The sequence below is a fragment of the Boleophthalmus pectinirostris genome, unplaced genomic scaffold, assembly GCF_026225935.1.
Source record: "Boleophthalmus pectinirostris isolate CB_2022bp ecotype Guang Dong unplaced genomic scaffold, ASM2622593v1 HiC_scaffold_9, whole genome shotgun sequence".
NCBI lineage: Eukaryota > Metazoa > Chordata > Actinopteri > Gobiiformes > Gobiidae > Boleophthalmus > Boleophthalmus pectinirostris.
In genome coordinates, this window is record NW_026571541.1 from 22,992,371 (window position 1) to 23,016,371 (window position 24,001).

The window sequence follows — 24,001 nt, forward strand, 5'->3', positions numbered from 1 at the left end:
CACAAGGCTTGTCACTGTGCTCCCAAAACTGAGTATTGGAGGAAGTTTACCCACAAGGGAACACATGTACAGTTTCTGTGACTCAAAAATAAAACTCAAAAACAGGTACATAGCTTGTACTACAGTTTATATATTTATTTAAAACTCTTCCTTCCAGTTGTAAGCACATTTCTTCTGGAACAATAAACAATGTTAAAGTGTGCAAACATATTCACTTACATAACTTCCTTTTTTAAATTGTTTTTTACTACATTAATATTTAATTCTCTTAGATTTTATCTAACATTTTGGTCAAAATTATTATTCATATTTTCTTGTTGTTAAAGCTACAATCTGAAATTAGTCTGGCTGACCTGCCTCTGTTGTATTCTCATATACCACCACTAGGTGCTATCTACATTACTGCCATCTGGTAATGCTAGTTTTGTCCTGGCAGACAAAAAAAAATCTAATATATTTACACATGGTAGCTTTAAATATTTTCAGTTCACATTTTTTCCTGAAAGTAAGCTCATTTTGTTCTTTTAACCCTTTAGTCCTCTACTCACCCCATACACGAGCTCCCCCACCATGCCGTTCCAGATCTTGGTCTCGGGGTCTCTGGCTCCGTACTTCCCGTCTGGGACTATGGAGATCTTGTACTTGATCCCGATGTGCTTGGCAATCTCCGAGGCTAAGTCCACGCAGTAGCCTTCATACTGCTCATTTCCCTCGTACAGCTCCCAGTTCTTCTTCATCATCACGTATGGGCCCTCCTGCACAGATAGCACAGAGACACACACACAGCTGTTTGGACAGCACAGGACAGTGGTCATTGGCAAAAAGTACTAAAAACTAAAACTATTTATCAATTCATTATATGCTTTGACCACAAATTTGGGACAAAGATTAATTGTTAAGTTGACAATCGGCATGAATAGGTCTGTTTAATGTACTTTTACAAAAAGGAAAAATAATCAGTTGATCAGTTTTTTTTTTTTTTTTTTCTAATTAAACAAGTTCTTCTGGGTCTCCACATGCACTTAGCTCTCTCTTGATTATCTTGACTTCGTTTTCACAACAGTTTCACAATTTTGTTTTATTAGTTGTAACTGGATGAAAACTTGTTAATAAATAAGGTGTTTGAAAATAAAATATTCAAAAATTTGATAGATGAATTTTGTAGAAATGATTATGGGAAAATGCAAAAGACAAACTGATTTTTAAAAAGTTACATAATTAATTAACCATAGTTATCTTTTAAACACAACTGAAATGGGTATGCTCTATAACTCATCCACACTGAGTAAACAACAAACATGGCTGACATTTGAGGGGCTGTATTCTGTATTGTTTCTGATTTCAGTGCCTTGTTGTATGGCCTTTGAGCGACTCCAGTGGGACCTGCACCCGCCTCAAAGCAGCCCTCACTCTGACAGAACGGAAAACACAACTGAGACAGATGAAAACTCTTCACAAATAAAATAACAGTCATTTTGTCTCGCTGAAGTGGAATTAAATACTAATAAAATTGGCAAGTGTTATGCAAACTAGGTACATTTTCAGCTTGCTGACAGAAAAACAATGTCAAGTGCTATGTGACATCACTAGTAACTATTTAAGCCCTAACCCTAATAGGTGGAGTTTGAAGTTTTACTTGTTAAGACTGATTACTGTTCCTTACACCTCCAGACACTGCCTCTTCTCCCCCATTTAGTCCTCCAGATTGCATCCCTCCTTCCCCCTTACTTATCCCTCCCTCCCCCTTTTGTCCTGCAGCCCCCCCCCCCCCCCACTCTTTCCTGTAGTCCACTAGACCCCCCCCCCCTCCTCCCCCTCACTCTCCTCTTTAGTCCAGCAGACACACCCTCCCATTCTCCCCTTTAGTCCTCCAGACCTCACCCCTCCTTCCCCTCACTCTCCCCTTTAGTCCTCCAGGCCCCACCTCTCCTCCTCCTCACTCTCCCTTTAGTCCTTCAGCCACACCCTCCCATTCTCCCCTTTAGTCCTCCAGATCCTGCCTCTCCTCCCCCCTCACTCTCCCCTTTAGTCCTCTAGACCCTGCTTCTCCTCCTTCTCACTCTCCCTTTAGTCCTTCAGGCAGTCTTCAGTTTACCAGTTCTAGATGAAATGTGGATGTGGGTGTCGTTCAGGTGTTCAGTTCCACTTTAACAAAGACAAACGAATGAGGTGTAATTAGATGGTACTGTGGAGTGACAGGGAAGCATGGCTGTACTTTTCCACATGGGTAGAGGCAGATGATGCAGATGTGTGAGTGACAGTGCATCCATCAGCAGCAGAGTGGTGGGAGTGTGCCCGAGGCGCGTCTCCCTGTGTAATCCCACTAAAATGAGTCCATTAAAATGCTATCAAAGCATTTTTAATCAAAGACCGATCAGGACTAATTAATCAAACCCGGCTTTCGGAACATCCCCATTGACTCAGAGAAGGAAACAGTGAAATTAACAATGCTAACGTACATTGAATGAATTAGAAATTGTAATGCAAATAATGCATGTTCTAGACAATTAAACAAGGGTTTTGATGGGCATCTAATAAGATTACATGCAATATGTATGAAGGTTTATTCACATTATTATGAATAATGACTGCAAGCTAAAAGCATTTGCTCTTAAAAGCATTTCAAAATAAAATAAAAAACAATAACAATAATACATATTTCAAGGGGAAAAAAAAGTTTTCTTTCTTTTGTTGATAAATTGAAAGAAACAGAATGGAAAACTGTGCTTGCTACTATCCACAGTAAAACCTGATATTTGAAAAGTTGTTTGTTGCTAACTGTAGTCTTGCTACACTATCACTGCAGACTTTTGTAAGTGGTTGGTCCAAACAAGTGGAGTTCTTAAAAAAAAAAAAGACATTTGAACATATTTTCAATAATTCATTTCAGAATGGAAGCCATATTACACAGGCTGAGACATTTTACTTTATTTAATTTTCTTGACCAACAAAATATATGACAATCTTATATTGTTATATTTATAGTTTTACACTGTAAACAAGTGAAACATTCGTAGCTACACCGGCTACACAACAGTGCCATGTATCAAAGAAAGTTTGCATTTTGTAAGCTTTGTTACACATACACAATATTCTTTGCAGCCTGGCCAGTCAGTGATTTTCAGCAGAAACATGCTTTTGGATTGGATTAGTGCTGTCAAAAAACTAAAGAACATTTATAGACATATACATCTTGGCTTTAAACTATTCAACCGATAAATAAAACACTAGCAGTAAAAGATTGGCCTATAGCAACACTCTCAAGTTAGTAACATGAACATTATTTGATTTGCAGTGCATGACTAGCCAGGCTGCTCCCATTGGCTAACAAACAGCATATAGCAAGCAGACAAATATAAACAGTGCCATTTGTTTGTGAACTCCTAATCAAGCATCAGAAGAGCTTTTGCCAAAAATACCACATTCACACCCACGACAGGCAGACAAATGAGCCCGACCATCTCACTTCTATCGACAAACCATCGCGCGCCCGGAACAAGAACAGCAAAGAAAGGACTTTTGTGTACACTGTCAAGGAACACAAAGGCGCTGCTGCTAAAATGTCATTATGAAAGACATTAGCAGGCCCCGGGCTCTCTCTCAACTGAGTCAGCATGAATCATAATGGTAATGAACAGCTAAAGCACTTTTCAATTCACCGCAATAGATCAACAGCCATGAGGCCAGCGTCACACAGACACACTCCCCAACATGAGCGTTTGGGATGAGAAACCTAATCAGGGGAATACCACGGTTGGAGTAATTCTACAAATGACATAAACGCAGGGGAAATCAGACAGTGTTACAAATGGTTACTGTGTACTTTTTTAAACATGGTACAAAATACTTTATGTCAATAAATTAACAGTATAGTAAAAGATTGTAACTTAAAAAATAACCTGTTAGAAAGTTTAAATTTTTTTTTTTAAAAAAATGTCTGTTGATCTAGTAGACAGAGGCAAAATAATAATAAAAAAACTTACATTCATAGAAGTACAAGTGTTTGGGGACACTACTACTTAGTTCAGAGATGTCAAACTCAAATTCACAAAGGGTCAAAATTAAAAACTGGAACTAAGTCGTGGGCCAAACTAAATATTTATTGAAAAATTTCAACAACATCTGCATGTTTTCTCTTCTTTCGAGATATGTAATTTTAAACCTTAAATATAATTGTATCGCGGGACAAATTTGCCCCCGGGCCTGAGTTTGATATATCTGACTTAGTTCTAAGCAAGAGTCATTGTAAGAGAAACCTACCGGTCATAACATCTGACTTACTGTTTGACAATTTTTGCAAAAGAGAGAAACAAAAATGAGAAACAGATTCCACATCTCCCATCTACTGGTAACAAAAAAAAAACAAAACAAAACAAAAATGTACAGCCAGTCAAAACCACACGCTTTGACAAAACTTTACAAAGAGGGTGTGATTGACAGGTGGACTAACCAATCAAAGAGGCACACACAGCGAACTGTGCAACAGAGGAGATTTCTGCATATTCTAAGCAAAAAACTCTTATTTATCTCAGGTAAAAGAAGTTATATATATTTTGTTTTGAATGATAGTAGGATTTTTGAGAGGATATGTCTTCTGCATTTGAGATGCCTTATACAAATGAGTGACTGTGGCTAGATTGTCCCAAGTTAGGAATGAGGGTTTTCATACTCTCAGGCAAACAGATGGTAGCTTTAAAACTTTTGTCACTCCTGGATTTACGCACAGTGGGAAGAGTTATCTTAACTTTTACTCAAGTTACAGTACTGTCACATTGTTAAATATATTAATTAAATAATACTACTCAAATAAGTAACATTTTATTTAAAAGTATAATGTTTTAAAAGTATTGTAAATAGTGACAAAACAATGTAGAAAATCCCTGTATATTTTTTCTATTAAATCCATGTTATTACTAAATGTCAACTGTTTGCCAGTGTATTAGTGTTTCATTCTTGTTTCTAGACTGATTTACATAAGCTGGTGACTTTTTTTTGTTTGACTCTTTTAAATGTCATTAGTTAGACAGTTGTACAACATGTGCTGCCTGAATCAACACAGTACTGTAGTTCTACTGAGATACACTTGAAATACTTCAGTCAGTCCTCTCTCTCTCAGATATTCTCTTAGTTTTAATATATATAATTATGGCGCACCACCTGCTCAAGGAGACATCCAACTTCCTGTGATAAAAAGGCACAGTGAGTATTTACACACTTCTGAGATGGATGGGATTCAGAGGGCTCATCTCACCATTCATCTTTGTTAAACATCACCTTATAAACCCTGTAATTTCTCACGATGCAGCTAGCGACTTCAAACGAACTGCACTGCTCACCTGCCTCCTTCATCAAATTACCCATGGGCCTGTGAAGTGAGCAGGTCAGATGTTCGTTAATACTAATTAGCTGAGTACCGCACCGGAATACATATAGCTAGGCCTGTCACAATAACACATCTTGAAGCATGAGATATTGCTGAAACAAATACAGAAGATAAAAATAAAATACTGAAACTATACTGACATAATCAAACAAGAGCAGATTTGAACCACAAAAACTATTCTAAATCCAAAACAGTGTTAAAAAAAATTATGAGCTGCAATAAATAAATAAATAAATAGCAGAAAGAAACACTTCAGTACTTAGTTTGCTTCTATAATGAATTATATAAGTTATTAATTGAACTTTTTATGGCTCAAATCTTATCATATAGTCAAAAAATAACCACAGATTTCCCAGCAGTACAAAGAAAAAGTACACGTGACAAATACTGACCCCCCCCCCCCCAAAAAAAAAATTTCATATATTCATCAATAAGTCCATGTAGCACTGGTGACAGGTGTACATACAGTATAGCACGACACACGGCTGTACGGAGGTTTGTTTGGGCCCAGCAGGAATCAATTTGGGGAGCACTCTTTAACCAAAACTGAGATGTTATCGCTTACTAAAGGTTTGGGAACCTTTGCCTTTCAATCAGAATAGGCTCTATTCACGCTTACGTCACAAACCAGGAAGACATTTGGAAAGATGTGATTACAACTTCCTAGACTCAATTTTCTTGATCTCCACGTCATTGTAGCGTTCCATTATGTTCGTCTAATCAACTATTACAACCAAACCTCAGTTTTCATCATTTCCCCACTGACGCAGAACTCCGAGCGCACTTGGTACATGTGATTAGAAGAGATAAGGGTGCCAAATTCAAGATGATTCCAAACAGTACATAGGTATGCAGTCTACATTTTACTGCTGGTCAGATTTATTTCAGTGGGTCCAGCGTCTGTAACTACACCAGTCGCATCTTTCCAAACGTCCTACTGGTTTGTGAAGTAACGTAGAGCCTATAGCCTGCAGTTCTAGTGACTGAATAAATACAATATAGATATATTACATGGGCCATTTTATGAAATATCTGCACACTGTTACCTGCTGTCAGTTCGCCTCTCCCCAGGGTCTACAGATGTAAATGAGCTTGTAACTAAATCTGGTCTGTTTAATACATTTATTGTGCAATGTCCCTGTAAATACATACAGTATGTTTCATGCTTAACTATGGAATATTCCAGGCAAAGATATAATATCTCCAGGGAAATAATGCAAGTTCCAAACCCTGCACCAAGTCCCACAGTGCAGCTTCAATTAAAGCATAAAAAACACACAGAGTGACTGCACTTTTAACCTTTGAAATTCAACCTCTTTCACGTCTAGACTAATTATGCTTAAGTTGCTATTATTTTTTATATCCACAACTCAACTTCTTCTAAAGTTTTGACTTATTTCACTCCTTTCAAATGTTTTAACTTTTAAAACTTTAAGAAACATTCACTTGACAGCTGACACATGTGTATAAAAAATAACCAGCAAGTGTCACATGAGTTAAATTTGATCATGTGAGCAGAAAAAAACATTTTGAAACCAACAGCTCGACGGTCTTTTTAACATTGCAGTTTTTGTTAAAAGCTGCACATTTACACATCTCTGCCTATGCCAGAAAATGGTGCAGTGTTAACTTCACCAAAATATCTAGGTTTCTTTAAGGCTCCTTATCAGTTTGGCCCAGACACTTTTGTATCAGCGTGAAAGTAGTAGTACAAATAAATAAATAAAAATAAAATGCAAGTATGAGAGGAGAAGCAGGCGATCTCTTCTGAAGTTCGTTGAGGTGGCTTTATGAGTCAAACCAGGACATGGCAAGAAAAAGGAGAGAGGGAATAGAGGAGAGAGGAGATTAAGAAGGTGATAGGAAAATAAAGGTAGGACACAGGGGGAGTGAGATGAGATCAGAATACCAACAGCAGGGCGGTGATAGGGGGAAGCGCAATGAGAGTCTGGATGAAAAAAAGAAGAAAAAGAAGGGGTGAGGGGATGAGCTAAACGACAAGAGAGAGGGAGGAGGAAAGGGACAGAGCAGCAGTACGGCCAAATGGTGGCGACTGATAAGACATAAAACGCTCCCATCTCAGACTTAAAAGAGGGACTAGTTACATTTGCTTGTGTAATCTTCAGGAAAATGTACTTTAACTTTATTGTGCAGTACTTTTAATTGAGTAATATTGTTTCGACGTAACAGTAATCTTACTTGAGTAAAAGTTGCATTACTTTTCCCACTTTGAATAAATCTATGAGTGGCGTACAAATCAAATGGTTTTGTGCGTTCAGTCTGTGCAATATTTTCAAAAATTCAAGTGGGACTAAACTCCACTCACATCCACAGACACTAAAATGGGCGGGGCCTGGAGGACTAAAGAAAAGAGTGAGGGGGGGTTGATGGGCGAGGTCTAGAGGTGTATAAGGAACAGTGTGATTAGTTAGAGAATTACATGAATCTATAATAATAACTCCCCCTTCTCCCATAGAAGCACAATGCATTTTTGGGGACTTCAAACTGCCCATGATTGGCTGACAGTGCATCCACAGCTTTCACAAAGGCAGGATTTTGTAGGGATTCTTTTTCTATTTTCACAATATAAACTTTTTACAAATTTTAAATCCTCAAATCCTAAAATTTTGTTTTGTAAGAGTTAGCCTAGCTCTGCTCTGAGCTTGCGCTAGCTCCGTTTTAGCAGCTCTCGCTGTGATTGGTCCGATGCTCCACGCAGTGAATGAAAATTTTTTGGGGGGCCCAAAAAACGTTGAGCACAGGCCATTGAAAACAATACGGTGCCATCTTGGACTCATCTTCCAGATTTTATTATAATTCTATGGAGAATTACTATGGACAGTAGATAATGCTATTAAAACTGCCTGGAAAGTTCCATAGTATGACATTAAGCAGTATTTATTCAATTGCAGGTGGTTTCATAGCTCAAAAAACCTAGAGAAACAGACATTCTGACAGTGAGTGGGGTTGCCTCTCCACAGGTCTGACTTGTAACTTGGTCTGTTGTGGTCTCCATGACAATAGAAAGGCTTAATACCATACTGTGAAACATACCAGACAAAGAAATAACACCTTCATGGAGAAAAGCTGTGATGAACCCTCCAGAAAAGTTACACAATGCACCTTTAGACTAGAGCAGATTTTTCTTCTTACTCTATAAGTATTTGGTAATCTTACTTACGACCTCTATGTATATGTATTAGACAGTTAGACCTGCCCCTCACTAAGTATTATACCCACTCTCCTCAATTGAAGTGCACTGTTTTAAAACCCGAAGATCCCATAACCAGCCAAGATATTTAATCAGAGCTTGTTCCGCTCGTACGGCTGGCCCACAGAGCTACAGCGCACGCAGCCAATCAGTTAGTCACAGCCTGTTTCGGCCGCTCACTCCCCCATTCACTCCATTTATTAATTAATTACTACAATTACAAAGATAATCATGGATCCAGCCTCACTTTAGTCCAGTGACTCAGCATGCTAACTGCGCAGATATGAGGCCACGAGGGGGGACAGAGACAGCTCCTCCAGAATCCGCCATCTGCTAAGTACAGAGTCAGATTGTACTAGTCGTGCCAGTTAAACTCTGACTGAGAGACATCTTGGTGTAAATCATATGTTGTTGATCATATTACGATTCTATTAACTAACTGAAGGGACTCTGTAGCCAAAAATTTTAATTATAAAATTTGTGTGGGAAAAAAATTCATAAGTTGTGTCGAGTAACTAAATCCTATCCATCAAGTATGTGCTTAAAGGGCCCATATAACACAAATTTCTGATCTATGTTATAATGATGTTTCCTCATCAAAAACATATCTAGAGTTGTGTTTTGTTTCATTCACACATTTAACACACAAATCCTGCATATTTAGGCTGAGTTCTTCTCTCAAACAGAAAACACTAGAATCATTTGGATGGTTTCAGCCCAGGAATTTCCAATTTCCACTGAACTAAAGGAAAAAAAGTAGTTGTTAACTTGAAAACTACAGCTTCCTAACATCACAAAGTGGAACAGAGCATTTTGAGATACGTGTGAATGTGTGAATGAAACAAAGTACAATTGCAGGTGTATGTTTGTGAAGAAGTAAAAACACTCCAACATGGCTTAAAGCTGAATCCATTTTGAGTAATATAGCACCTTTAATTTGAAGCATAGCCAGCGATACTTGCTCAGAAGACTTATACAGGATCCTACACTCATTCACAAAGAGTAATTTAGATGAATTAATTTGCTATCTAATTTTAAATCAGCAGATTGTCTGTTCCACTATTTTGTCATGTGATTATGTTAACCTCATTTGTATTAGTGATGGGGTCCACAAACCAAACAGTCACTCTTTTTCTTTGTCACTGAATTTTGCCATGACATTTAGAAAATTATAATTAAACATAATTTCACATGAGTTATTTCTGACAGAGAAGACATTTGCCTTTGTGCCATTTTTCCTCCATGCTGAGTAATTACAGTCATAGGTCAAAATAAAAATAAACAAGCTAATTATTTCTAAAAATCTCACCCTAAAGCAACACTTTTAAGGTCCTATATTACACAAAATTGATTCTTGTGAGCTTTTAGTCATGTTACGATGTTGTTACCTCATCAAAAATATACCTTGAGTTGTGTTTTGTTTCATTCACACATACTTGAGTAATCCTGCATCTACATCTCCAAAGCTCAAAATGCTCTGTTCCACCTTGTGATGTCATGAAGCTGTAATTTTCAAGTTGACAGCTACTAGTTTAGTAGAGATGGGAAATTCCAGGGTTGAAATGATCTAAATGATTCTATTGAAGGTTTATGGAGTTTAAAAATGCAATGGAGCACTTCCTGTATTACCACAAGACATCACAAAGCGGAGTGTTTTCTGTTTGAGAGAAGAACTCCTGAAGACTAAATATGAATTATAACTAAATAAACTAACATCAAATGCAGAGTTCATGTTGGGATTCCATGTTTCTCTCTTGACCTTTTAGTGAAAAACAGACTGAAACTCAAATTTCAGAGTAGCCTGGAGTCCAATTACTGTGCTTTCTTTGTTGCCCCTGAGCACAATGGGACAGAAGGGAGCCATGCTTTTGGAGATAGCACTGTTCGAATACATGCATCATGAGAACCATTTTGTGTTTTTTGAAGAGGCTAATACATATTTTTTAAAGATGAGTGCTTTTGCTTATTCAAATTGACGCAACTCACAAAACCATGACTTTGCTTCTACCCATGAGTTTCAGAGCGATGAAAAATCAGTGGTGGAAAGAATACTGCAAATTTGTTCTCAAGTAAAAGTAGTTACATGGCTAAAAATGTACTCAAGTCCAAGTACTGCTTCCAAAATTGTAGTTAAGTAAATGTAAAATACTACTCATGAAAGAGTACTAATTACTTGTCAACACACTTTAGTGGCATTTTATATCAGTATTCTATATAAATGAAACAGTTTAAAGCTGAATTGAATCATTTTAAACCACAATGCGTATTTTCTTTGAGCTCTGTCAAAAAAAATCTACTCAGTTCAAGTAAAGTAAGGAGTATTTTGTAACTGATACGTGTGAAAAATGAATGCTGTTGCCATAGCAATTAACAATTCGAAATGAAATATTATATCTTTAGAACAGGAAGCTGAAACCCATTAACAGGCAAGTATGTTCTAGTACAAAATAAGTACTGTACTTTGTTATGCAGGTTAGTTGTTCATGTGGTTTTCTGTTTCAAACAGAACTCTTTAAATTGTCTTGTTTTTACTGCTCATTTGTCACCATTGTGAAACTCAGTTAATAATTCCTGAGCTGGCATTAGTTTCACTTTCCACTGTGCTGTCAGAATAAATATTTCTACTTTTTGGCTGCTTGGCTCTTGTAAACACAGAGAAATAAAGCCATCATTTAGTCTATAAATGTTATTTCTATTCACTCTAATACAAATTGCACTCTAAAAAAGGTTTCCCAAAGCTCATGTAGCATTCCTCTAAAGTAATTTAAGTGCTTTAAAAAGACTGGTGCATTATGGGTGATGTGTAGACCTATTACAGCAAAGGAGACGCCATATAGTATCCTTGCTATATCAGCCTCATACTGGCCAAATGGAGAAAATAAACCCATAGTGAACACTGGACAAGACTTAAGCAGAGAGAGAGAGTTACCACAACAACATCCAGTAACTATTAAAAGTTACTGAGTTCTGCTTTAAAGGGCCCATATTATGCTATTTGCTGATCTATGTTTTAATGCTGTAGCCTGATTTATCAGCTGGTTTCACTTCGTGGAAACTGTCTGACGTCACAGCATTAGAATTCATTTGCTCGATGGTAGGTGGGTACATTTTTTCATTTAACCAATCGCTGTTATTTGGTCGTGACATAGAAAATGCGCTGCTAACGGAGCTAACTGGTATATTAAGCTTTTCCCAAATTTCATAGGAAGAAGGGCAATAACGTCTTTCCCCTTGATAAAATTTACCAAACATTCTCTTTGTTCTGGCTTTAAAGCCTCGATCTGGGGAAATGTTGCCAACACAGAATGTGTGGCTCTTGACTGACTGGCTGGTGCCCAAACTCGCACTTCCAGGGTTAGTGTATTCCAATTCTTGACCTAGTCGCTGGAGAGGAATGAAATTGAGTGGAGGCACTAGGTGGCACCAGCCTGGCTAATAATGCTGTTTCCTCATCAAAAACATACATTGTGTTTTGTTTCTATCACACATTTTTAACAAACAAATCCTGCATATTTAGTCTGACTTCTACTTTTGAACTGAAAACACTCTGCAACACTTTGTGATGTCATACAAGAAGTGTTTCACTGTTTTTAAACTTCATACACCTTCACTAGGATCATTTGGATAATTTCAGATCTGGAATGGCCAGTATCTACTCAACTAAAGGTTAAACGTAACTGTTAACTTGAAAATTACTGCTTCATGACATCACAAGGTGGAACAGAGCATTTTGAGCTTTGAAGATGTAGACAGACTAATAATAAAGGATTACTCAAACGTGTGAATGAAACATAACACATTTCTGGGTGATTTTGAGGAGGTAACGGCATTATAATATGGTTTAAAACTTAAAAGAATCCATTTTGTGTAATACAGAAGCTTTAAATGAACAATATACTCAGACAGTGTCCACCGTTCACATTTGTCCAGAGAAGCAGAACGATTGCACAACATTTTAACTGTTACAGTTTCAAATAATCTGAGTCCTCATAAAAATGTGTTTTGGTGCAGAACAAAATGAACACATCAAGTAAACATTATCACTCATTTGGATGCAGCACCTACGTAACTCAAAAGAACTGATGGAGGCAGGTCACCATGACTCAGGAAACAGAGTGACAGAGTCGAAACTTTCCGTACGCTGTGTGGGCGCATCTCATTGAGCACCACTTATCTGTCCACACATCCTTATTCCTGTGTCCTCTGTGCGTCCCCCAGCCTTAGGTCCCCAAATTGTGCAATTCACAACAACATTTAAGACACACTCCATTGCAGATATTCTCACAACGCAGCGGTAGCAGACAGAAGCATAAGGGCTGAGCAATGAAGCGAAGGCAACTCAAACAGAAGTGCTCTTTGTGGGTTTTGGAGACAACAGTCTGTCAGTCTGTGTGCCTGCCTGGGTGGGGTCCCGCGGGCTGTGCCACTGATGCGTTTGAGCCAGTCTGTTGCTATAAGTCTTGTGCAGTCTTCAGTGGCGCAGCAGAGGCTTCCTCATCATCGGCCGCTGTAAAAGGGAGGAGGTGGCTGAGCTAACGTTAGCCAAGGTCTGCTGAGGTCACCATCCACAGAAAAACATATGCAGGGGAGGAGGGCGGGTGTCAGGGGTCAAATAAGGAAAAGTAAAGATGACAGGAGAGGGATGGCGGAGGAACGACATGTTTATAATGAGGACTGACAAAAAAGGAGCAAAACTTGTGAGACATAAACTTATTTCCAACTTGGACTGTTTGCACACAGAATAGAAAATAACAAGAGCAGTCCAATATGTGTTCCATAAATTCACAGCCATGTTAGAAAATGTTTTGTTATTTATTGGACCAAATATAGAAATACATGCTAAATTATGTAATAGTAAATGTTGGTTGGCTCTGGTTTAGAGATGCACAATATATCACAATCAGTTTAAAATCACATTTTGAGATGCAATAATGAAATCACAAAGACTGCAATTATTTAGAGAGCAGCAGATAAACAAAATACCCTGTCTGTTTATAGCAAAACATGCTAACCATTTAGATGTCCATATGTGACATCCTGGGGATTCTTGTTATAGTTTATAAATTCATATTTCAGTGTTTTTCCAAATGTGAATTCCCCTAAATGTATTTGAAAAGAGCACTCTGAACAGAATTCTACATTTTAGATGGAAATCAAATCACATTCTTAATACAAAAACATGAAATAATAATAATATATATATAATATAATATAACAACACAGCAACATAAATGTTGTTGTGTCCTTAGGCAAGACACTTCACCTACATTGCCTAGTAAGAAAGTGGAGTGTGGTGAGTATTAGTGGTGGTTGGAGGGGCCGATGTGCAGATTGGCAGCCTCGCTTCCATCAGTCTGCCCCAGGGCAGCTGTGGCTACAATATTATCTTACCACCACTGAGTGTGGAGTGAATAAAACCTGAACTGTAAAGCACTTTGAGTGTATTGAAAGGCACTATATAAATGTAATGATTAATATTTGTTTTTTAAATAGCAAATTTAATTTCTTCCAAAATCATGCAGTCCCTCTCTGGATGATTTTGGATTACTCTGTCTCCACTTATTTCTGGTTAAGGCTTACAATGGTCTGAATTTGCTGACCAGCAAAGACTTACTTTTTCTATACTAAAGATACATCATATAGTTTTATTTGTCAATTTGAGATGGGAGTGATTGACATGCGGATTAACCAATCAGAGAAATGCAGGTGCGCCATATCAAAACAAGCAACTATCACAGAGGGCAGAGCAACGGCATAAACCTTTGCCAAATGATCAGAGATACAGAAATGTTTGAGCAGCGTTCCCATTTTCCAATTGAAAGGAAGCTAAATTTGACCCGCCCGGCTACAGAATCTCATAATTTAGCTCTTCTTCAACTACACTGGACAATGTGCTTTGAACAGCTATTTCAGATTAAGCCTAATCATCCAGCCTTATTTTATCTGACGGCTGAAATTAGACTTTTGAGTTGCTTTCACTTGCATCATTTCGCTGGCTCAATTGAATTAGAGTGACTGCCTTTACAGGAAGAGGACAGCTACAATACAAAGAGTGCAGATGTGGAAGCCGATGTAAGGACAGGAAAAGTACCAACCCTGCCATTAGGCCTTTTATCCCTGTTTGTGGAGGAGAGTGGAAAGACGAGAGCGGTGCACTGCTGGTGTCTATGTGGAAATCATTATAAGGAAGATTTGGGGTCACGTAGAATAAGGATGAGGGGTCACGGTTACATTTGCCTGCTAACGAGACATGAGTGTCGACTTCCAGCTGGACGAGTGCCACTTCAACTGGTCCTCTGCTCAAAGCTACATCGGAACAATCACGGAAACTCTTTAGTCTTTGAAAATGTACCAGACATCCACTGAGGAGAGTTCATTTACAGTCTTTGATGGTTTGAGTGAAATCTGGCATGTACGACAATCAAGAGTAATATTTTGGTCACTTAAAACCACAGTATGTAACTTTTATTATTTTTGATTTTTTAACCAAATAAACTACATAAAATAAAATCATGTATCAATTATTCAATGAAAAATATGTGAAAGATGTGAATTTTAAAAAACGTGAGCAAGTTAGAATCCTTACAAACCTCTAATTTGGCCTGGAGGAGGGTCTCTTTCTGCTCGTTTCCATGGAAATGTAGTTGATAAGGAAATAATCTTCTCCTCAGTATAAATGTATTTGCCTCCATGGAGAATGTTTTGAATTATGGTTTTAATATTCTATTTCCATGTCTGTGTGATCAACTGTCCAGAAAGGATTTTCTTTTTTTTTGGGGGGGGTTTTCTTTGGTTTCTAGTTCCATGCGATCATGCAGTTGACTTTCCATCTCCAGAAAGTTACATACTGTACCTTTAATTTTTCCAATACAAATTCAGATTGTTCTGTTGAAGCCCCTGTGTTGTGTCCATATTACTGTTTTTTAGATTAGGATTAAGAAATCGTGAAGTGTTTTTTTTTTTTTTTTTTTATTACAGTGAACTATATTTTCACGTTAGTATCCAGGGGTTTTAGAGTGATAGAAAACTGACACTGTTTCCATAGCAAAGCCAAAAAAAAAGGAAAAGAAAAACCTATACAATTTGAATAGTGAAAAGGACTCAATGTAGCATCTCTAATCCCTAAATGGAGACCCATGAAAAGGAGATGTTATTTTTTAGCATTTATCTTTCTAACCATGTATCAACCCTTGAACAATAATACTTTGGCACACTGATTTAAAATGAAGCTTCTGTGATATTTTTCAAGGTTCATGACTTGTATGAAAGTCTATTGATACTTTGCAGCTGTAGTCATCAACATTCTCCGAAGGCGCTGCTCTATCTGAAGCTCTGTTACTTAAGTAAGACTTTAATCTGGGTTTTATTTTAACACAACCTGACCAGAAAGAAACTAGAACAGCTGAGCTGATTTAAGTTCCTATCAAATACCAATACAATCACAGGCCAGCTACCATTAGCTAACAGTTTTTCAGTTAAGGCCACCACACACTACATGATTTTTTCTGTTTTAAGCGATTTTTAAATGTGCGACAAAGTGTGCACCACAGACACAAAGAGGATCTTATGAGATTTTAAATCTCCGATCGCAAAGGCTGCAGCGGGATATGTCTGTGGACCAAAGGCTATAAAGTTGTGAGCGCACCTTGCGTCAGCTGTTTCTTGTCTACACTAAAACCACTTGCTTTGAGACTCTTGTGTTCAAAGGGACCGGACTGCGCCGGACCGGGACCACTGCACATCTAGCTTAGATACAAGTCAAAACTGTGTTGTTATTTGTTAAATGTGGTGCAATACTTCAGATACATGATTTGTAAAGCATAAAAGATTGGTGTTAAATTACACAGGAAGTAAAGTCACTATTGCTAATCTGCAGCTTCACCCCAATCCGTGCGCAGTGTTGATCATGGATCTCCGGCGTGGATGTAAACAGACACATGTAAGGAACTATGTTGCCTTTTCACTTTCAAAGAACACCTCAAAGTGGATTAATACTGGATTAAAACTGGATTAATCGCAAAGTTTTGTGACCTGTGAAAGACAATTTCTATAGATAATAATGTGGATGAGATGCTGCACTTTAAATTTACCACTTTACAAGAGGTGAGTAAGTCTTCTCATTTTTTTTTGCTATTTCCTGAGTTTGTATCTTGCGCTTCTGTGTCCATCACTCCGTCTGCCCCTGACGCTCTGTTTTATTGGCTGTTTCTGTAGCCTTGCTGATGTTTACTGGCACCACACACGAGGAGCACAGCGGCTTCAAAATCGCACATGAAGACACAAAGTTGGGTCACGCCTCCCTGAACTTGGGGAGAAGCAAATGGCAGCCAAAATCGTGCAAATTCTCCTATAGTATGTGGCAGGCCTTACTCACAATCAAAAGAACCATGAACGCTCGTATTGATCATAGGCTCCAGAAAATGTGTTGTTTAAATCCATTTTGTAGCATTTTCTTGAGTTTTCAGACAATCTTCAAACTTTTTGACTTTTCTAATTCTAATGTGTGCATTACGTCACCATTCCACCATTAGAGATATATGTAGAACACTCCCTGCTTGATGTCATTGCAAAGTATCAATAGTGAATAATATTCAAGTGTGAACTGAGCTGAACAAGATATAATGGTAATTCTTGTATATCTATTACGCACCATCACCAACAAATGCCTTTTCCATACCCACATTTCTCATAATTAGTAAAACAGGATGCAATCTTATACGGAGTAACTTACATGGCATTTTAAATTAAACTACTATAACCCAATTAGAGAAAACTGCAGTAGTAAAAGAGAGGAAGTATTACCATGATGGTGGTCACGACAACAGTTCGGTTCTCCATGGCTGAGCTGTCATTGGAGAGAGCATTTTCATTCTGCACCAGCACCAGCTTGTCGATGTCATTCCAGTAGCCAATCTAACAGAAACAGAAAAACACGCCATAAATTATTAGCCCGAAACAAGAATCTAACCAAGTCTGACCATCCTACATCAGAGAGAGAGAGAGAGAAAGGCAATATGAGTTCAGAGCAAATTTCCCATTGGCACTATAGGAGTTATTGAGAGATATTGAGAATGAGGTAAGAAGTCTCAATAAACAGACATTGGTGCCAGAGGAACACTTGGAAAGCTGGAACATGGTGTTATTCCTGTAGCTATTCCTTTCAGTACTGAGCGGAAATGACTGCGCAAAGACCCTGACCCAAACCTTATCTTTGGACTGCCGCAGGTGGAGGGGTGGGCACTTTTTTCTCCTCAGGCAAATTAAGTTTTATTTATATGGTTTGGTGAGAAGATTCTATGCTATTTAAGGTCATGTTTGTGCGAAAACAAACTTTGAAATGCCAACATTCAAGCTTTTATGAGTGAAGTTTATCTTGTGGTGGTGAACTCAAAGGTGGGTCATTCTCAAAAGGCACGGAAACAAAAATTGATGATTCAGAAGTTCGTATGTGTGAATGTTTAGAATGGAAAAGGTTAGCTGAAATGTGATTAGAAAAGTTTATATCACTGAAACTTTATTGTGGGTTTTTTCGTTGTGGAACTGGGATGCCAAGAATGTTGTCTAGTGTTGCAATAGATAAGGCATCATGCCCTCGACGAGGTTTTGAATTAGTTTTCTTCTTATTCAGTAAATAAGATTTTCAGCTGCAATGCTTTTAGTTTGCAAAGATCTGGCCAAGAATTTTGCAATAGTACTGAAGTAAAACATATCTTTAATGTATATTTTTATGTTTTACTGGTACAAACATAATTATTCTACATTTTGTTCATTGGAAAATACAATCTAAATCGATTTAGAAACATGTTAGTTGACTTCCTGTTTACTTTCTGAATCTCTTCTGCTGGACCTGCCTCTTTATGGTGGAGAGATTTTCAATTAAGGAGTTTATATTGATTAAAAATATGGTCATACATTTTTAAAAGTCCTTACAAGGCCCATCCCATGTAACCAATAAAGAACTTTTATAACATTTCCAGTTTTACATAACAGTACCTGGGACTTTTTTTGACCGCTTTTTAACTTTTCACAAGTTTTTATACTACAATCATGGTTATTTTAAATGTTTGTTAGCGTTTCAACTTTCTGGAATTTTGGACATAGGACCTCATTTCCTAGTTAGCCAGAGTGTTGAAGACATGTGGAGACACTTTTTAAAATATTTCATCCAGTCCTTGAATTTGCAGAGGTCACTGGTGCTAGACTAGTGCATATCAATGGACATAGTTATCCTGCCACTAAAAACAGTCTTACCCACTCCCACAAAGCACCCGAAGCAAATCTATTATTACACCAGACTGTCGATGTGAATGAATAAAATAAATAAAACTAACCTTACATCGCATTAATTGTTGCATGTTGAGGGACTATTTTCTCAGCAGCAGCGGAATTTTACTTTGCCGGTAAGATAGGTGCTAGGTGATATCAGTACGCCTTTCTATCAGGAAGTACAACTCACTGCTGCTGTTCAGACATAAACTACAAATGCATGGTCGGTTTTACTTCTAAAATTATTCCATCAACATAGACTTTCACATCGACAGTCTGGCGATATACTGGTTTTGCTTGGGGTGCTTTGTGGAGTGGGTAAGACTGTTTATAGTGGCAGGCTAACTATGGCCATTGACATGCACTAGCCTAGCACCAGCGACCTCTGCAAATTCAAGGACTGAATGGAATATTTTAGAAAGTGTCTCCACACGTCTCCAACACTTTGGCTAACACGCAACTGAGGTCCTATGTCAAAAATTCCAGACTGTCCCTTTAAGTAGCACCTGTACTGGCTTTTAACAAAAGAGAAGAAAAGAAAAAAAATCCCCTGAAGCTATCACTCCCTCCATATTTTTATAAGAGTTTTTTTTATTTTTTTATGATCTGGAGTCTGAATTTTTCAAGTAGTACAAGGGGTAGAGATAGGGGATAGGTGAAAACACATATGGTTTAAATCTCACAAAAGTAGAAAGTGCATAATATGTCTCCTTTAAATAATACATGAAATCCTTGAGTACCTTGCGTGGACCATTGCCCTTCAGTTCAAACACATCCATGGTGTAGTTGACCCGCCGTCCATAGTGATCAAACTGAATGTTCCCAGTGAGGCCTTGAATCCGAACCTTGGTGAAAACAGTAAGTAAAGTAACACAATTAATTACTGCACAGTTTAATATAATACCTAAACTAAACTGTGCATAGTTACTCTTACCTGTTTGAGAGCTCGCTCCATGTCAATGCCCTGATTCCACGGAGCAGCCGGATTCGCCAAACAGTCGCCAGCATTGCCACGGCGACTGATGTCAATCTTCTGCCGCCTTAGAGTTCGGAAAGCCTCAGCCATCACAAGGACACCGTCATAGGTAAGGGACGACGTGTACTAGAGGAAAATACAAGTAAAATGTGATTAGAGCAATATGGAATAGTTAAGTCTTTAAATATTAAAGTTATGAATAGAAGTTCTATTTTATAATTTCCTAAAATGTATTTTATCTAGCAAATCTAGTAAAAAAAAAAAAAAAAAAAAAGACACCACTGATATGTGAAGTGACTGAGAGCAATACACACAAGACTATAAATACTGTAAACAAACAAACAAAAACGGTGTAATTTTGCAAATATATGGCATCAACTGCATGACAAGACAACAAAATGCATATGGTTTCCCTGATAATAAATAAATAATTAAACCAAAATCATAATAAATACATTGCCAAAATAAAATGGCAAAAGAAGAATTTTATTCTGTCAACTGGATAAAAAGTTTTTGAGTGAAGATGTTCCATAGCTCATCCTCATCATCATATATTAGCAAAAATAAAATAAAGTAAAACTGCCACCACTATAGGAACAGTTTTTCAAGTCAATACAGCATATTAAAGGCGCACTATGTAACTTTTTGGTTGGGGGTCCGTCACCTGCTTGATTCTATGGATATGTCATTGCTCTGCCTGGATTATTCCACAGTATCACATTAAACAGCTCTACTTTACATTTATTAAATTGCAGGTGGTTTTACAGCTCAAAAATATCTAGAAAAACAGGTGTTCTGACTGTGAGCAGCGTTGCCTCACCACAGATCTGACATGTAACTTCTGGTTTGGTCTCCATGAAGATAGAAAGGTTTAATGCCATACTGTGAAACATTCCAGACAAAGCAATAACATTCCCATGAAGAAAAGCATTTGGTGGACCCACTACCAGAAAATTTACACAATGCACTTTTAAAGGAACCAAAGACGAAAAAAAAAAGCACTAAAATAAATAAATGAATAAACAGAACAAGTCCATATAGTGTGTGAATTAACCATGTTTCATCCACAATGATAGAGACATAGAGAAAAAAAAAATCTAATAAAAAATGTCCCTTTAATGTTACAAAAAAAGGTGACTAAGCTTCTTAAGGATCTGTGGGAAGACCCCATTTGATCTAAGCGTCCAATCTGCAAAGAGCTGAGGTATGCAAAGCAGCAGACAAGCCCTTAATCTATGGGAACAGTCTGACTTTTATTTGACTTCCACACTTTAACACCATAGAAATCAATCAACACCAGTGTAAATGTAAGATGGCTGTAAACATGCCCGGGCCCAACAGTCTTATAGTTCTCAAATACAGCCTGTGCCCCATCTTAAAGTCATTAAGGTGACATAAACACACAGCTTCTGTCGTTTTGGAAAAGCATTCATCAAAAACAACAATCAGAATATACTTGACTACAAAAAATGAGAATATGATTGGAAACTAATCAGTCTAATAGCAAACTTCATGAGAAATGTTGTGGGAGAAGGAGGCAGTATTTCATTTTCTATAGAGGAATTAGAAGTGGCCAGTAAATATGATAAATTATGCTTATTAAATCAATCAAGCACATGTATGCAAAGTCCAATATGGTAAGGAAACATAAGCTCCACTTAGCTGCAACTTCAAAGGTCCTATATTACACAAAATTGACTCTTATGAGATTTATACCTGGAGTTATGTCCTGTTTCATTTACACATGTTTGAATTGTCCTTTATTATTAGTCTGTCTACATCTCCAAATCTCAAAATGCTCTGTTTCACCTTATAATGTCATGTAGTGGTAGTTTTACAGTAAACAGCTACCTTTTACCTTTAGTTCAGTAGGTGTATGGAGTAGAGGTCTGCGTGGGACAGAATTTTCAGTCCTGCTCATGCCCACAAAGAATTGTAATTTTCATTCCCGCTCCCGCCTGCAAATCTCACAAATTGGGGACGTTCGCTTTCTTAAGCTCTATCAAACACGGAGAAGCGGAAAGGAATTGTTTAAAATGTGCAAAGATTAGACCAATTTAGTCTGCTTAAAATGTTTTATTAATACCAAATAAAATATCCAGTACGAATTATGTATGATACGCATACATTAATCATTTGTATATTTTTCTTTACACTCATGTTTAGTTTGCGGGACTGCAGTTTATCATCCCACCTGCAATGAGCCTTCAAAATGTGTCCTGCACCACACTGTTTTGCGTTCGGGCTCTAGTATGGCGTTTAAAAACACAATGGAGCACAGGTGGAACAATGTGTTTTCCATTTGAGAGAAGATCTTGGCCTAAATGTGCAGGGATTGTTTGTTAAACATTTGTGAATGAAACAAAATACAACTCTACCTATGTTTTTGATGAGGAAACAAAATGCGAGCTGTTTAATGCATCACTTAGCGTACAGTTATCATACAGTCTAACTGAAGCATTTCTGTGCATTTAGGTTACAGACTGAGCAGCGCTTGATGACATCACAAGGTGGAACAGAGCATTTTGAGCTCTGGAGATGTAGACCGACTAAACATAAAGGCTCACTCAAACCATGTGTGAATGAAACAAAACATAACTCCAGGTGTGTTTTTAATAAGATAACATTATAACATTGCTTAAAGCTCACAAGAGTCAGTTTAGTGTAATAGGACCTTTAAGCTGTTTCCTAGTATTCATTCTGCATAAATAGCTGTTTTTGCATTAAATAGTTTTGAAAGCTTTTGCTACTTCTCCTTTTTATTCAACTAAGTGACTGTCTTTAGTCAAATAATAATTTCTTTTGTCGACTATAGTCCCAGTGTGTACTATACAGAGCAGGAAAAATTTACCCAGAGATTACCCATTTGCGCTGTTTAAAGAGCTTGAGATGTATGACCGCAATTGAAAAATAATACACTACCATGGAAAGATTTGCAATTTTAGTCAGACACTTCCAGATACACACGAGAGATAATCTGCCCTTAAATAAAGACCTGACAGATTTGACAATTTCATTAGAGAAAACAGAGAGCCACCCACACACACCCGCACGCAGTACCCATCCAGAACTCAGACTCCCAGCACCGCACAGGCAGAGGCAGTCAAGCTCTCCGCGGGCTGCCTTCACATCATGGCAGCAACCAGCATGTGGAGAGGAGCTGTGAGCAAAGGAGGACTGACGAAGAGGAGATGCATGGATGCCCCCACAGGACTGTACAGGTACCATAGAGCTACCCGCATTTGATTCTCAGCTCTGTTTTTGGAAGGATTTCTACTCACCGATTCCCTCTTTCATCTTTCCCTTTGAAACTAAAGAAGCCTTAAGGCATGGGACTTGACACATGACGACTGTGAAATTCTAATCCAGGGAGTTATGTTTTTGTTTTTCCCACAGAGAGGACACAAGCACCTTCAGGCACTGATGCACTTGGAATTGGTGCTTAAACTTTTACTGTATATTAGTTATGGCTTACTATTTGTCAATTAAAATGGCTGTAGGCTACCAATTTTTATTGTCTAGACTGGGATTCAGCAGTCTCATTTTGACCCTAAGATAGTTTTACAATATATCTGGGGCAAAAGAAACATACTTTATTACATAATAAATCAGGAATAGTTTAAGTTTAAGTTTATAACCTATTTTTGTCATTTGTGTTCTTCAACTCAAATAAACAGGAAAAATATGACATGATGTGCAGAATACTTTCAGATGAATTTCTCTTTTTATGCAGTTACAAAAACTTTCATTTTGAATAATCAATTTGTGACCCCATTCTAGCGCCTCTTTGTCTCCATGTTTTGTCATTTCATCAAATTCATAAAAATATCATTACCCAGTATCCAGTCATTCTGTGTGGGACTTACAACAAAACACTAGCCAAAAATACTGATATAGTATCATGATCAAGTAGCATAACAAAATGCAGTTGACAAGTACTATTCTTTAAACATGTGATATGTAATGTCAGGTGAAATTTCACAGCATTACAGCATCATTGGTATTATGGTGCATGTAAGTTAAACTGTATTGAATCACAAAGGACCCTGTGATTGTGAACCTATTGTCTAACCTAATAGATGTAGCAGAAATGTAGGAAAACTATACCACCTTCTTATATCAGATGAAACTGGCTTTGACAACTCCTAAAAATGGACACACTGGC

The 24,001-nt window shown here is 37.6% G+C and overlaps 1 protein-coding gene across 3 annotated transcripts in view; it reads right to left on the minus strand.

Moving 5' to 3' along the window:
* The window catches only part of gria4a (glutamate receptor, ionotropic, AMPA 4a), a 175,594-nt gene that overhangs the window by 58,224 nt on the left and 93,369 nt on the right, over positions 1 to 24,001 (minus strand). For 2 of the 3 annotated variants that reach the window (XM_020940440.2, XM_055166822.1), the window contains exons 8-11: positions 19,795 to 19,962; positions 19,601 to 19,705; positions 17,397 to 17,507; positions 549 to 755 (exon numbers count right to left, since the gene is read on the minus strand). In XM_020940440.2, the coding sequence (XP_020796099.2) occupies positions 549 to 755; positions 17,397 to 17,507; positions 19,601 to 19,705; positions 19,795 to 19,962 (591 nt within the window). Of the gene's footprint in view, positions 1 to 548; positions 756 to 13,065; positions 13,102 to 17,396; positions 17,508 to 19,600; positions 19,706 to 19,794; positions 19,963 to 24,001 lie in introns of those variants that run through there. The other variant, XM_055166823.1, reaches the window with a different exon arrangement.